Source organism: Diadema antillarum, unplaced genomic scaffold (assembly GCF_040938485.1).
Source record: "Diadema antillarum isolate AM-2024a unplaced genomic scaffold, OU_Dant_1.0 seq00000376_RagTag, whole genome shotgun sequence".
NCBI lineage: Eukaryota > Metazoa > Echinodermata > Echinoidea > Diadematoida > Diadematidae > Diadema > Diadema antillarum.
In genome coordinates, this window is record NW_027271375.1 from 1,247,180 (window position 1) to 1,262,741 (window position 15,562).

At 36.9% G+C, this 15,562-nt stretch overlaps 1 protein-coding gene across 1 annotated transcript in view; it reads right to left on the reverse strand.

The window, feature by feature from the left end:
* LOC139731508 (uncharacterized) overlaps positions 1–13,577 on the reverse strand; it is a 46,085-nt gene extending 32,508 nt beyond the window's left edge. The window contains exons 1-5 of the mRNA XM_071642391.1: positions 12,785–13,577; positions 5,866–6,186; positions 3,440–3,727; positions 2,995–3,132; positions 588–740 (exon numbers count right to left, since the gene is read on the reverse strand). Coding sequence (XP_071498492.1) covers positions 588–740; positions 2,995–3,132; positions 3,440–3,727; positions 5,866–6,186; positions 12,785–13,577 — 1,693 coding nt within the window. The remainder of the gene's footprint in view (positions 1–587; positions 741–2,994; positions 3,133–3,439; positions 3,728–5,865; positions 6,187–12,784) is intronic.
* Positions 13,578–15,562: the final 1,985 nt, after the last annotated feature.

Below are 15,562 nucleotides of genomic sequence, written 5' to 3' on the forward strand. Positions count from 1 at the left end.
CTAAGTTTCATAAAAATAACTTTATTGACTTCAGTTAGAAATGTATAGCTCTCCAAACTTCCTGTACTGGTATATGTACATATAAATCCATCAAACAGCGTCATTTCGTACAAAGATAAAACATCATTCATAGTGTTAGACAATATACAACCCAGTGAATGTATAATATGGGCCACAGAACTGTAAGAGTTAATCTATCTTGTGATATTTCTTTGGATGAACCACAGATTACCAGTATATTGAAACTATGCTATCTTAACACAATTGTAACATTTTATACACTCCACCAAAACAGAATTTGTTGTTTGTTAAATCAAGTTAATCTCTGATAGAATGCACATATTCCTCTTCCTATCCTGTAAGCATAACTATATGAATCGACTGTATGAAGTTACACATTAATAGCCGTGATCATCAACAATTAAATCTTGAAGCATTTGGCTGACTACAGTACAGGTAGTTGTCTCTGCTCGTATGTAAGAAATTATTTGAAAACATTTGTTAACAACTTGAAATCTAAACAACTATCGGTCTACTGCTGTTAAAAAAAAAAAAAAAAAAAAAAAAAAAATCTGAATCAGCCTCACCTTGTGTACAGTTAATGCCTTTGTATCCAGGTGTACAAGAGCACCCATAGGGGTCTGGAACACATACCTGCAGACCTCTGCATGCTGTCTGGTCATCGCTGTTGTAATCGCAGCTATACTCACAACCTCGCCCATGGCGATTACCCCCACACACTGTATGTACACAACAAAGTCAAATTGGCAAGCCTGTATTCATTTACTACTTTAAGAGATGACCCAGAGTAATGGATGTTTCATATAGCCACACAATTATTAGCTGGAAGGTTATAGAAAGTTAGATGCCAAATCTGTTTCAAAGAAAGTGATTCTTATCAAAAAGAGAAGAAATTGTGTTCTGTAATATATAGCATTCAAGAATTGTGAAGCAATGAATACTTCCGACAGAAAAATGAAGCCCTATGCGAAGAAATCAATTTTCATGAAAAAAAAAATTGATTTATCTCATATAAGTTGCTCAAAATCATAGTTGCATGTCATGCCATTGTTTTGAGAAATTATTACACTCATACTCTCTCTTCTATTTCTGTGAGAATTCTACTTTTTAAAAGTGATGTTTACTTTAGTCATTTAGGTTGTCTTTAACTTGGCATGAAGGGTTTCTACACAGCTTTATCAAAGAGGAAATCCAGTCAAAATATAAGTTATTCTCATAAAGAAAGTAAAATCTTACGAGTTCAACCTTTAAAAAAAATGACTGAAATCGGATGAAAAGTAAGGATGTTATGTCATTTTGAAGTTTTTTGCTAATTTCTCCATAACTGTTCTTGTACAGTGGATATGAATATGTAAATGAGTGAGCTAACCATGTTGTACCCTCACAATTTTCCATTGATCGTGTACAAAAAGATGACGAAAAATCAATATTTCTGTCATTGATGTCTGAGACGTACTGCTATTCCAGGTTGAATAACTTCAGAATAGCGATCAGTTAGATAAACAGGGATTTGAGCCTCGGGTATAATTGCATTTGAATGAAAAACTGGCCATTTCACAAATTTATGTAGAAACAATATGGTAAGTTTTGGGGGATGACATGCTCACTTTTCCATTTGCATATTCATATTGACTGTTCAAGAACTGTTTCCCCCAAAAATAGCGAAACTTCAATATGTCATAACTTCCTTATTCTTTATCCAATTTCAATCAAAATTATACCGTTGAACTTGTCATATTTTACTCTTTCTCATCAGACAACGTATACAGTATTTGGACTGGATTTCCCCTTTAAATAAATAAGTTTGACCACAACACTGAATGAATTATCAACCTAAGGAAAGATAAGGATGGCTGAGCACAGGTCTGGAACTTCAGCCTTACTTTATTATTTCTCATTGAGGCCACCATTACCACCAATGCTCTACTTATGCCGGTGTTCTTCTGTGTTATTCTTTCATTTCTATGTGTATGCATGACATAGTGGGGAACTTGTTTTCCTGGTTGTTTTGTTTTCTGTTCTTTTGTTTTGTTTTGTTTTGTTTTTGTTTTGTTTTTGTTTTTGTTTTGTTTTTGTTTTTTTGCTAATGGATAGTAACTCATGGCCTCTTTAATGTAATGATCATGATAGTTTGAATATCCTGCGGTGGGCACCTCATGGTTTCCTTTGTCAAAATTATATGCTCGTGTACTTTGCCACTTTGCCACTACAATACTTCAAGCAGAATATAAAAAGAACATCAATCTATCGCATCAATCAATCAACCAGTAAATCAACCTTTCAGTAGATGAAAACCACATGTAATTTAAGATTACCACAGCATAAACAGTATAGAAATCATGCTACTGCAACGTCCCAAGGATTGAATTGGTTTAAAGATATATATATATATATATATATATATATATATATTATATATATATATATATATATATATATATATATATATATCTCTTAAAGGGAAAGTGACTACTTTATATCTTATCGTATAGTTTTGGATCGTATAGTTTGGTTATGGTATAACTTCACGTTTCTAACATGTTTGGTGAGATAACGAGAAATCTCTTATAAAATATGAAAGAGCATGTAATTCCAAGAGGAATTTACCGTTTATTTCATGAAAATTTGTTTTGAAATTGCTGAGATATCCAAAACAGAGCAATCCCAATGAAATGTGGAACCCGTCTTTTATTGCGATCCCTTTGTTTATTTTGTTTTTAGATGCCTAAGCCATGTCAAAATATTAAATAAACTTCGAATTCCTCTTAGAATGGTATGGTCTGTACCATTTCGTAAGTTTTTTTTCCTTGGTATATCTCGCAAAAAGTTAAAAGCCCAATCCTCATCTCCACCAATACTACACCATCCCTTTAACAAGACCAAGCCACAAGTGCTTGTCTATCTTCTACAGAATAAAATATAAAAAGGATCCAGTAATTCTGAGTCAGAAAGATTTTTTAGCGCTTTACTTACTTTGCTCACACTGATCTCCCATGAAACCAGGGGGACAAACACACTCTCCCGTCTTACTGTGACAGATGCCTCCATTGTAGCATGACTGACAGGCCTGAAGGCATCCACCAAGTACATCGTGGCGACCAGCTGGACAATCTATTAAGATTAGAGAACATCGTCAAGTTTTTCACATTATTCCCCAGTGGTGAAATTCCTTGTTTTCTTTATTATGAAATGGAAAATTTATCATAGTTGGATTATGACATCTTTCTTCAGCTTTCATATCAGTAATTCTATCATCATTTCAATTTACATCATTTTGCCCAAGCTTCTCCTTACATACTCTATTGTCCAATGATAAATGTGGTAACATGTTTCATAAATGTTGGTTTTAAACTTTATAATCAAATTTGATAATCAGCGAATGTTGATATATCAGGCATTACAGTCATGATCAGCTTACCTCTCACAATGAGTCGCAACAAGCCAGCTCTAGCCAATTTCCTCTCGCTTTTCAGGTGAAGTTCATACACCCCACCATCTGCAGGTGTGACTTCTCCCTCAATGGTGTAACTTGTTGCTGCTCCAGTATACTTAGTCAGGACGACATTTTCATAGATCGTCCCATTGTGTCTCCAATTTCTCTGTGAATTATCACTGATAGGCTGCACTGGTGAGAAGTCCACTGTCACATTTACATCTCCAGCATTTACAGTCTTTGAGAATCTTCCTTCTGCTGGAACAAACCTAGCTGCAACATTTCAAGGACATGCATTTATAATGGTTTTTGACAAAGACGTTGATGAATAACGGAACTAATCATTCCACCGATACGAGGATGCTTCCACTGATACAGGGATGCATCCACTTTCACATTTACTTTTCCAATGCTTTTAAAGGCCCTTCATTAAAAGTTTGATTGAGTTCATTAACCTTGACCATTGGCCTCATGGATTGACCTCTAAACCTAACCACATACATGAAATTATTCTAACTCTAATTTTATCCATCTTAATGAATAACACTCTTGAATATTTCTAGTACATGTTATGTGTGAAAAATGACAATTAGGGGTCCTATACTGCTTCATTTTGGTGGCCTGTGATCTTGAATAACCTTGTAGTCTAAATATAATTCAATCACTTCTCTCATTACTCAATAGTCATTGGACATATCCAGCTTATGTTTGGGAATGAAATTTAAATTTTTAACCAATGGAAAGCGACCTTTGACGTTGACGTTTGCACATCACCATAGCATGTTCATAATAGTTTCCTGTCTCCCCATTCTACCAACTTACGCTTAGGATGCTTTTATGAAAACTTTCATTTCACAAAAATACCCGTTTATTTATTTCCACCCTTCCTTTCTCACTATAGTCACTTCATATTCCTAGCTGATGTTACAGCTGAAAGTTTGGGTAACTTTCACCATGACCTCCAAAATTTAATCTGATTGATATCTACACTTCATGTATCATACCTTGGCATGATACTTAGAAATAAAATCCACTGGATTGCAATAATGAGGATCAGAGTGTGATCGACAGAATAGTGCCATTCTAACTGCGAAAATGTTGAAATTTCGGTCGCGACCCATTGGCGGATCCAGGAATTCCGTAAAAATTAAAGAGGGGCGCACGCCCCCTTCCCCATTTGGCCCTTTTTCTTCTTGTTTTCACAAACAATAAAGAGGGGGGGGGGTGCGCCATGTGCGCCCCGCCTGAATCCGGCACTGCGACCAGGGCTTAGTCTTTTTCGATTCAGCGTTCTCACTGAAAAAAAAAATAAATCTTGAAACTTTTTAGAACATGATTGTATGCGGAGAGCTGACCTGCGCATGCGCATGAATGGAATACTTATTACGTCACAATGCCACCGTGGCAGGCCACAGCTGGTAAAAATAGCAAGGAACGACAAATGCGCAGCGCATTATGGGATATTACACTTATTACATTTTTTTTTTCTACTGTTCACACTGTACAATTTTGTGTCTATTTAAAAAAAAAAAAGCACACACTAAAAAATCAGGAAGTATAACAATGCATTATTTCTGTTCTTATAGAAAACAAAAAAAAAATCTCAACCAAAACCAAAACATCCCTTTTACATCTCTAAGGTTAGTGTATCAAGTAGTCTTTGCATATACCTACATACATTTTACGGATCCTAGATTATGCAACCACAAAACAAAGCAAAAATGTGTTGGCAAATTAATTGAAACTCACCCAATCCCGCAATGCAATTTGTTTGTTTGGCTGTGTGTGGGTGTGTGTTTTGTTTGTTTGTTTTTTTCTTTTTTTTCTTTTTTTTTTTGCTTTTCCTTATGATCATGCTGCCTAAATTTGCAATAGAATTTGCTGTGCAGAAAACCTGAAGTGTTTCAGACAGTGTCCCGCCATAAAATTTGTGCTCCGAGCGGTTTCAGCAGGAGTTTGAACACTTTTTATTAGTGAGCGCGTCCAATATGCCGCTTGCTTGGTTGATACATGTGTGTCGCTTAATGAAACGAATGCATACATGCTCCAGAAAAAAAAAAATCCTATGTATCCCTAATTCAGTGGCCCATTACTCCAATACAGTTATTTCACTTCAGCTGTACACATGTCATTCTGCATTTCTGTGTGTAATTTTTTTTTTTCCGATGCAAGGCAATCAAAAGATATTTTTGAATGCAGTCTCTCTCCTTGTATTGCTCTTGGCTTTTTTTTTTCTTATAGTCACTATTAAGACAGAAGATCTTGCCCTTCTACAGGCCTAAAGAGTGTTAACAGCCAGACATGTCTGTAAAATAACAAAATACACTTGAACAAAGTGTGATTCATTAGTGTATTATAAATATGACATCATTTGTCAATATTACAGAACATGACGACTTCTTCACGCTTACCATCAGACCGCAGAAATATTGTCGGCACCACCGTGGACTGTCCATCTTTGGTGGCTGAACAATAAAATGCACCAAATGCCTCGTTATTAGTGGTAGCTGAGAGAACTGTTATATAAAATTGTATTGAAGGGTTACTAGTAAGAGAACGGAACTGTGCAGCAGGAGGATCGGGGTTGTTTTGATAATTCATTGTGTAGACATAGCGACCAGCAGAAATAGTTGCATCAAGATCCGGTGCACTTCGAAAACAGGCAAAGAATGAGTCTCCATTCTCTGCACTTGTGAACCTTCGGCTGGTTGTTGATACGAAAGGTGACTGACCTGCAAGGGGAGAGATATATTCAAATCAATTTGAGGTGTCTTTTTTGTGACATTTATTTTGACCAACATGAATTGTGACTTATAAACAATATTTATAAGAAGATGGGGGAAATGATTGTAAATGTGATAATGTGATATATGTGATATTGATTAAAATAAAATGACAGAACTGTGAATATATCTTTAGAAGCAAGAGTTTATTTCACAACTGCCCAAATGAAAATGACTGAAAAATAGAAAAATCTTAAATCATGTTATATATCAAATATATTTCCTTACTCTATTTCCACATGATTTCATCATCATTTTGAAAGAAGTGATTCACAGAAAAAAAAATGATAATACGAAGAAAACCTATATGGCGGTAGATTTTTCAAGATTGCATACATAATGTGATCATGCAATACAGAAATTAAACTGTTCATACACACCAAAGGTATATTGTGATGTACCAATCGAATCAGAAAAATTGAGAAAAAAACTGACAATTTAATCAATTCAACCGTAAATTCTCTCCCTGAAAATGACCACTTTGGTCCGTATAAATTACCATGCCATGATCATTGTTTCTGGTGTTGATAGAGATCAAGATAAAGAAATCAATTCCTCCCATACTCCACTTTTGGAACAGCTGATCACCACAGTGCACGTTGAGGAGCATCACACACACACACACACACATACGAACAATTTGACACACACATACATGCCATTGATGCCATTGACACAAACACAAATGTACTTTAAGTGTATGAGGCAGGATAAAAAAAAAGAGCGAGTAACTTTTCAGGTTCAATTTGATATCTTTTCATGCATTTATACCTTGTCATTTCTTGTTTTTAAATTGCTCCTGAAATATGAAATTTGTGATTTCTTTCCCATACACCTGTACAATGCAGCGTGGGTTTCAAAATACACTGAAGCAATGTTAGGACATTGCAGTCAAGGTTTTGTAGTTTAGAGCTTTAATATTTCCTGTCAGGAAATATGCACTCTCGTCCGCTGATGTGTGAAACAAATAGCATTCACCTTGAACAGTGAAAACGATCCACAAACCAAAAGACACATGTGTCTACTCTAACTGTACAGGTGCATTTGAAATATAGCAATTATATCTTCTTACAAGTATTTGTCGGTTGACTAGCATGTACTGTCAGCCCACATTCCATATTCTTTGAGCAATCACCTATCAAGAATCTTTTTTTTTTTCAAATTTCTATCCTAAAATCATTTTGCTTGTTTTTCTGACTGCTCAACAGGTAAATTTCAGAATTTGCTTCAGACTGATGTATTTGTTCTCTACAATTTTTTTCTCATTTAATTCACGTTCCCATACTTTTCTTACATGATCTTTATTCTTTACATAGACCTTCCTATTAACCTCCAACAACTTTGATTAATGATCTCCTTCTCTCGCAGGTCTCCTTCAATCATAGCTGCATCTCCCGCTCTTCATCAATCATAAAACAAACAAAAATAAGGCATTTCTGGGAGTCTCAAATAGTCTAAAACAGCAATATAAGCTCTAAAATTATTCGTGCAGGATTTGAGCTACTAGAATTTTAATTCGCAGAAAGATTCGAAGAGCGGTCTAGGCTATGGTAGAAAGTTGTGACTCCAATAATCATACTGTATACAGTGAAGCCATCGAATGGGATGATTTCAAATTCACAATCCTGCCATTATTTTGTATGCTTATGTTTGACTTAATTTCAGTCATACCTAAGGGAGAGCATTGTTTGAGATCTATAAGCTCTTAAATGCAAATTGTAGATCTGACACACAGCTAGCTATAGATGGTGGTATCAGATCCTGTTTTAGAATTTAATAGTCTGACTGAACAATTCTATAGTTATGACTAAAGAATTGCCTTTTTCAGAATTAATATTTCAATTTTTTTTCAATTTCAATTTATTTTCATATTTCTCGATGAAAAATTACATCAAATATAACAAAATTAAATGAAATACATGACATACATAGAATATTGCAAATATGTAAACATAATAGTGGTCGATCTGTTCAGTTTGGAATCTGTGAATGAATGCTAAAGAAATATGAAGGAACCTACTTAAAAAGCGAGCTTGTTGAGCGTAGGTCCCGGTTAAAAACGAGTTTAAGATTGAGAAGGGGAGCACGGGTACAACAATGACCGGAACATAAGAGAAAAACAAAAAAATAAAAAAGTACAAATATACAGTTATATAACAAATTCTTCTCTAGTGCAGGTTAGGGATCGGAAAAGCCACATGCTGTATATAGGCGGATGATCCATTATCGTTCTGGCAATACAATATGACTTAATATAGTTATAATAACAATGATATCGTTCAGACAGTATTAGAAATGTGTACATTGCGTGTATTAAGAAGGGAACACATGCACCTGCAAATCCATTAAAAAAGACATCGAACAACCAGTTGCAGTGCAGTGAGAATGTGAAATACCAGCTGTTTCCTCGTCCCAGCTATCTTTAAAGAAGGAAAAATATACATAAACACAGTGATAGAATTTAAGGGCGCAAACAGCTGGGCTCTTAAAGTCTGGTTTTACATGACAACAACCCTGGAGTACAGTATAACGGGATAGTCCTGGACAGCACAAAACAGAATTTCAATGAGCTGATGTAGCGTAATTATTCAATAAATACTGTCTTAATTTGCATTTGAAGGATGATAGTGATAAACAACCTTTGAGTTCAGGGGGGAGGTCATTCCAGTATTTCGGTCCCGCATACATAATTGTTTTCATCGCGAAAATTGTGCGAGTACGTGGAAGGTGATAAGCGTCCCGTTGGCGGGTGGGATAATTGTGAACTGAGTAGTTTCTTTTGAACATGTGAAGAAAAACATCAGGAAGATCATTCGTTGAGTACTTATACATGAAAATACCTAGATTGTAATCAAACAAATCAATCAATTTCAGAATTTTATTCTTGTGAAAAAATTCATTTGTATGAGATAAATATCCGGCGTTATTGATAATTCTGATGGCGCGTTTTTGAAGAAGGAATAGCGAATCAAGTAAAAATTTGGACGAATTACCCCATGCTAGAATTCCATAGTTGAGGTAAGGGGAAATCATTGTTGAATATATAATTTGTAATATATGTATGGGGAAATTATATTTCAGCTTGTTTAAAATTCCAATGTTTCTGGACAAAATTTTACTTAAATAGTTAATATGGGTTTTCCAGGATAGATCACTATCAATGTAAAGTCCCAGAAACTTAATACTATCTGCCTGGTTTAAATTGATACCATTGATCTTAACATAATCAGAAACAGAGTTCAGAGAATTGCTGAAAAGCATATAATGCGTCTTATCAATATTTAGTGCAACTTATTTGCGTGGATCCAGGACTGAACAAGTTTCAGTTCATTGTTTAACATATGTATAAGCGTGTTTGAGTTACGATGTGAAAGAAATAAATTTGTGTCGTCAGCAGAGCATATGAAAGAAAGAATCTGGGACGAATTTTGGAGGTCGTTTATGTACAGGATAAATAATAACGGGCCAAGTAGGGAACCCTGAGGGACACCACAAGAAGTTGTTTTCAAAAGAGACTCATATCCATTTACATAAACATATTGCTTTCTATTAGTAAGGTAGTCTTTAAACCAATCTTGAGCTGTCCCACGAATGCCGTAATGGCTTAACTTATAAAGCAAAATATCATGGTCTATCGTATCAAACGCTTTCGAGAAGTCGAGAAAAACACCTATAGTATGGGAAGCGTCGTCTAAAGCATGTGCTACTTTATCAATGAAAGCTAACAAAGCGTGGGTTGTGCTATGCTGTTTTCTGAAACCAAACTGAAAATTCGAAAGAATATTGCAGTTGATAAGGAATCTAAGAGTTCGTTTGTGAACAAGCTTTTCTAAGATTTTTGAAATTGAAGTTAAAAGAGATATTGGACGATAATTGCTAACCGATTCTTCAGCACCCTTTTTGAATATGGGAACGACTCTAGCAATTTTCATCTTTTCAGGGACCTTTCCAGTCGACAAAGATTGATTAAAAATATAAGTAAGGGGAGTAATTATTTCAGTTATTATGTTTTTTAACAGAAAAACTGAAATTCCGTCATCACCTGTACTTTTCTTGTTATTTAGTTTGCGAACAATTTCTTTAATTTCTTCCTCAACAATGGGAACAAAAAACAAAGTGTGTGCATTCCTATCCCTTAGAAACGAATGAAAAGGTGTCCCGGAGCGAGGTATTTTCTTGGCAAGATCTGGCCCAAGGTTAACGAAGAAGTCATTGAATGCATCTGCCATCTCCTCTGGATTGTCTATCAGGCGACCCTCTTTCAGAATACGATTTGGAGAATTCGCCTTAGTGCTGGATTTTAAAGCTGTGTTAATCACTTTCCACGTACTCTGTATATCAGATTTGCATCTATCGAACTGTCGGTAAAAATACTGTTGCTTAGCTAAGCGTAACGTAGAGGTCAGGGTATTTCGATAACAAACATAACGAGATTTAGTTGAAACATTTGGGGATTTACGGTATCTACAAAATAATCTGTTTTTCTTATTAATAGACCTAAGAAGAGATTTCGTGATCCAAGGCTGTCTTGGTATTCTTTTATAATTAGATTTAGAGCGTTTTAACAAAGGTATATGATTATCACAAGTTTCTATCAAAATTTTCATAAAAACCTCAAAGGATGAGTTTACATTTCCTGCGTTGTAGACAGGAGACCAGTCAACGGACCCAAATCCCTCCCTGAGCCTATTTAGATTGCGTTCAGACATGTCACGAATACCATGGTTAGATGTTGGAGTTTTTCTTGCTGTAAACTGAGGTACAAGGGTATAAATCGGGAAGTGATCAGAAATGTCAGAGACTACAATGCCAGATGTGACATCAAGAGATAAATTATTAACAAATATATTATCGATAAGAGTTGAAGTGACATCGGAAATTCGAGTAGGTTTTCTTATAAAAGGAATGAAGGATTTGGACAACATAAGGTTGAGGAAATCTTGACAGACTGTAGTATCATTATAACTAAGGAGATTTATATTAAAGTCTCCCATGATAATGCATGTCTTGTTATCAAAATATTTATCAGAGAGGAGATCATGAAGCAACCCAATAAACTCAGTAGGGTTAGAATGCGGGGGTCTATAAATTTCCCCCAGTATGATGTTACCTTTGTTCGGAGTTATAACCTCCACAAAAATACACTCTATACATTCTGAGGTAATGCTGTATTCATGTAACAATTGACAATTCAGAGTTTGTGAAACATAAAAACCTACTCCGCCACCTCTTTTCCCGGTTCTGTTATTGGTAAGCAATTTAAAACGATTGATGGAGTATTGAGAAGAAGGCGACGTTTCCTTTAGCCAAGTTTCACTGAGGCCAATGATCATGTGACTAAATTGTAACTCGTTAACAAATGAAAGAAATTGATCAAAATTTTTATTCAAACTTCTGATGTTGATATGCGAAACAAAGAGATCTTTCGGGTTAGAATGAGACAATGTAACTATATCATTTTCCAAAAGATAATTAGAAGATACATTTTTCAGTGAAATATCATTTAAATCAAAATCCAGATTTAATTCCTGGGTTTCTGCATTTAAAGATGTGATAAAATCGGTGCTGTCGCCTTCTTCACAATCAGAACACGTTAAGGGAGAGTTTGGTACAGGTGACTGATAATCACATACTTCGTTGTTCATAACAGGAAGTACATTTGCATTAATTTCTTCAGCCATGTTTGGTGGCAAACAAACACAAGTTACATGATGGGTTGTTTACCAGGAATGCATGTTCGTAGATTCGATTTCCATCTGTCACTTTGAGACAATTTTCAAAAACAACATTCCAATGATAAGCAATGACAGAAGTGCAGGCGTTTACGTGGGATAACATCCGAAGAGGTGATAGTGACAGGTGTGCATTGCAAATTGTATAAGTACGCACTAAGGACAGGTATATAATTTCAAGGGCTGAGTTGGTTGGTATACAGGTAGTGGAAAATTTCAAGAAAGAACCAAATAATGAGGAACCTCTATAGACAGTTTGTTTCACTATGACAAAGTGAGGTCCTTGACAGTCGTATCTAGGCGTGAGTTGATCGAGTATCAACGTTACGTAACAAGTAACTGGAACAGCAGGTTCATGGAATTTTCTACACGTTGCATGAATGAGTAAGGATATGAAGCTTGTCCTAAAAACAGTATTAAATTGGAGAATTTCAAATGCCAGACTATACCAGAAGGCGTTATCAAATAGCTTATAAATCAAGACTACTTGCATTTTGTTGCATACATGTACAGACATGCGGCTTTTTTGTAATAGCGAGCAGAAACAAATGAGACACAGAGTAAAACGGTAGTTGTTGGTTGGTATACGGGAAATGCATTGAGAAGTGAAAATTGATCGAAACATATTCATGAAGGAAAATATATCCAAAATAACGTTGAAAAATAGGATTTGCTCTGACTTCGAGCATGTTGAAGCACATAAAAAGGCAATCCAAAACAGACTCCCAACAGGCATATTATGAACGGACTCCCGTAGTATCTACGGTCACACACCCTAGCGCCTTTCTCTTTCCAGTGAAGTAACACATTTGGACCTACAACCGATATTTTTGTGGACACATGCTTCTCTTTCCGGAGTTTGTACGCAGCTTTTGCGAGGACACTCCTTCTAGCTTTCAAGGCTGGGGGAAGGTCTGTGCGGACGGTGATCCTTCGGGGGTCCTGGTCCGGGAGGGCACCGTTGGATGCCGGCGGTTGGCGTTGGCGTTGACGGTCTTCGAAGGCGGCCAGGATTCTGTTACGATCACGCATGTACACAAACTTGGCAATGATAGCACGTGGGACTGTGTTACGGGATGGGCCAGTGGAGTCTTGGTGTGGAGTCACGATATCCCGACGAGGAAGACGATGAGCGTTGACCATGGCGATGTTGTCGATGTCGTTGACCCCCAGGTAAGTGAAGGTATCACGAAGAACGTCCTCAATGTGCTCGTTTTGGGCTTCTGCGACGCCGTAGAAGAGGAGATTTGTGCGTCGACCATAGATCTCCATGAGTGTGAGCTTTTCCTGCAGCTTGTTGATTTCATCCGCCATCTTTTTTTCCACTTGTGGTAGTTTTCTCTGTTCAATCTCTATGATTTTATCTGAATTCATTGTCACCGAATCCTCGAGGTCTGAAATCTTCTTGTTAATGGAGGCAACTTCACTAGACAGGGAGTCGAGCTTCGCACAGACATTCGCCGAAGAGAGTTGAATACTGCGCTGGATGTCGACCAGCGTGAGGTCGGCAGGCTCACTGTCGCTTGAAGATTCGGGCCGTGCAGAGTGGGCTAGCTGGGCGGTGGCGCTCAGTTCCTTAGTGGTTTGTCGGGTTTTGCGGGAAGCCATAGTGTCGTAGATTCTAGTTGACAACGAAGAAAGTTGCAGTACCAGACAATATGGATTCACTTAGTGGTAGGAAGATTTCACTGGAACAATATTGGCAATTTGATGGGAGCAGAAAACAAGCGCAGTTGCTGTCATAATGCGGAAAAGGAGGCGAGAGGCAGGGCGGAGACCGACCAGAACCCGAGAGAGAGTCTACAGTTGCACGTCCGTCTCCATCGAATGTCAAATGTCGAATATCTCGGGTCTGAAAATGTTGTAGATGGTACATCCTCGGCAGATGAAACTCGAATCAGCATTTTTGACAAACAAGTTACAGTGAATAAATTGGCATAGAAAAGCAACACTGTAAAAAGAAAAGAATCATTTCCATATGACTGTACAGGTGTAATATTTTGAGACAATATATATCCAAAAAGCAGTCAAAGGGAAGCGCTAAAATCAGAGCACAGGTCTTGTACCATCCCAAGATATTAAACATTGTATGACATAAAAACTAAAAACAGAAGCGTATAGTTTGACACACCTTTTTAAGTGTCTTTCTGGTCTGGCTAGAAATGGCTGTTATCTTAACTTTTTCTGTTTCTTGTTTTAGTTCGAAGGAAATTCTTCCTTGAACATGAGCTGATTACATTAGGAGTGTTCTTTACCTCGTCATTGGGGCTATACCATTAATCTCATGACTGGAACTATCTATGTAGTAATAGGAGACAAAGCTAACAAAAAAAAATAATGATAATAATAAAACCGAACACCAAGCTTGTCTAGCAGCCAACATTGCATTTTGTTAAATCTGCAAGAAGTAGATCATTTCCTCTTTTGAAGGCTCCTCGTGAAAGGAATATTTTCGTTTTTATAAGGAAATGCACAATGCCATTTAGGACAAAGCAAATTTTATGGATACTGCATCGTTTCAATGAACACGTCGCTATTGTCTGTACAGGTAACTGTACTTTTGATACAATCGGGGGAAAACTAAACAAACGTGGTGGCAGATAACTACACATATTTGTTACAAACACAACTGAAATCGGTTCGCCGAGTTCGAAAATGCGGAGTTTCAGTTTCATGCTTCTGCTCCATTTTGAGCTTATATAGGCATATACTTCATCTCTCACAATATATACCACCTGTATGTTAGTTGTTTTAGACATTGTTCAAAATGCGGGTATCTAAAAAAAAAGAAAAACAAAGAAAAAAACGATCAAACTTGGTTCACTGAGTGGCATGACAATCACATATATCTATTAAAAAAATGCACATGTTTTCACTATGAATATGAGTAGGTTGATTCCCTTACCGTGCACTACAGATACACACAAAACTGCAGTCGTAGCAATCATCGCGTGCAGTGTTAAAGCCTTGACAGAGAAGTCGGGAAAGTTTCGATGCAACATTTTGTTTTGCTCAATTGCTTGCTCGAGAGAGATCTCACCCAACACACTGCTTGGTAGACTGAGGAAGTGGAAAGAATCAGGTATAGCTCTTCGAAGTTAAAACACAGTATCATGAATCGATACAGCTGAAATCATAAACTCATGCTGTTCTCGTCCTGTCGTTCATCACGGTGGACATTGCAGATTTACCAAGAGGCTGAGCAAGTTAATGATCATCTCATGAAACTTCAAGAAGGCACATGCTCCGTCAAATACACTCCGACACCCTTGCACATGCGTGACACCGTCAATCGCATCCGAGCATTATTTTGTTCCGAGCAAGTATGCAGGCGCTCGCTGAACAGGACCGGTTATCGGCTCAAATCTGTGGTGGGCAGTAAAACCGCTGCGGCGTCACAGCTCGGTTTCCTCTTTCGCGTGAGACACTCGACACCGATCGAAACACAGCGATGCGATGCGCTCAAGAACTGAGGAATTAGAAAGGACACACAATTCTCATCAAAATTAGGGATTTCATTAGGGTTTTTTTTCCCGAACTACGGCCGGTAGAGCAAAATAGAAGTACACTTAATTCCTTAAAGAATGTTTCCT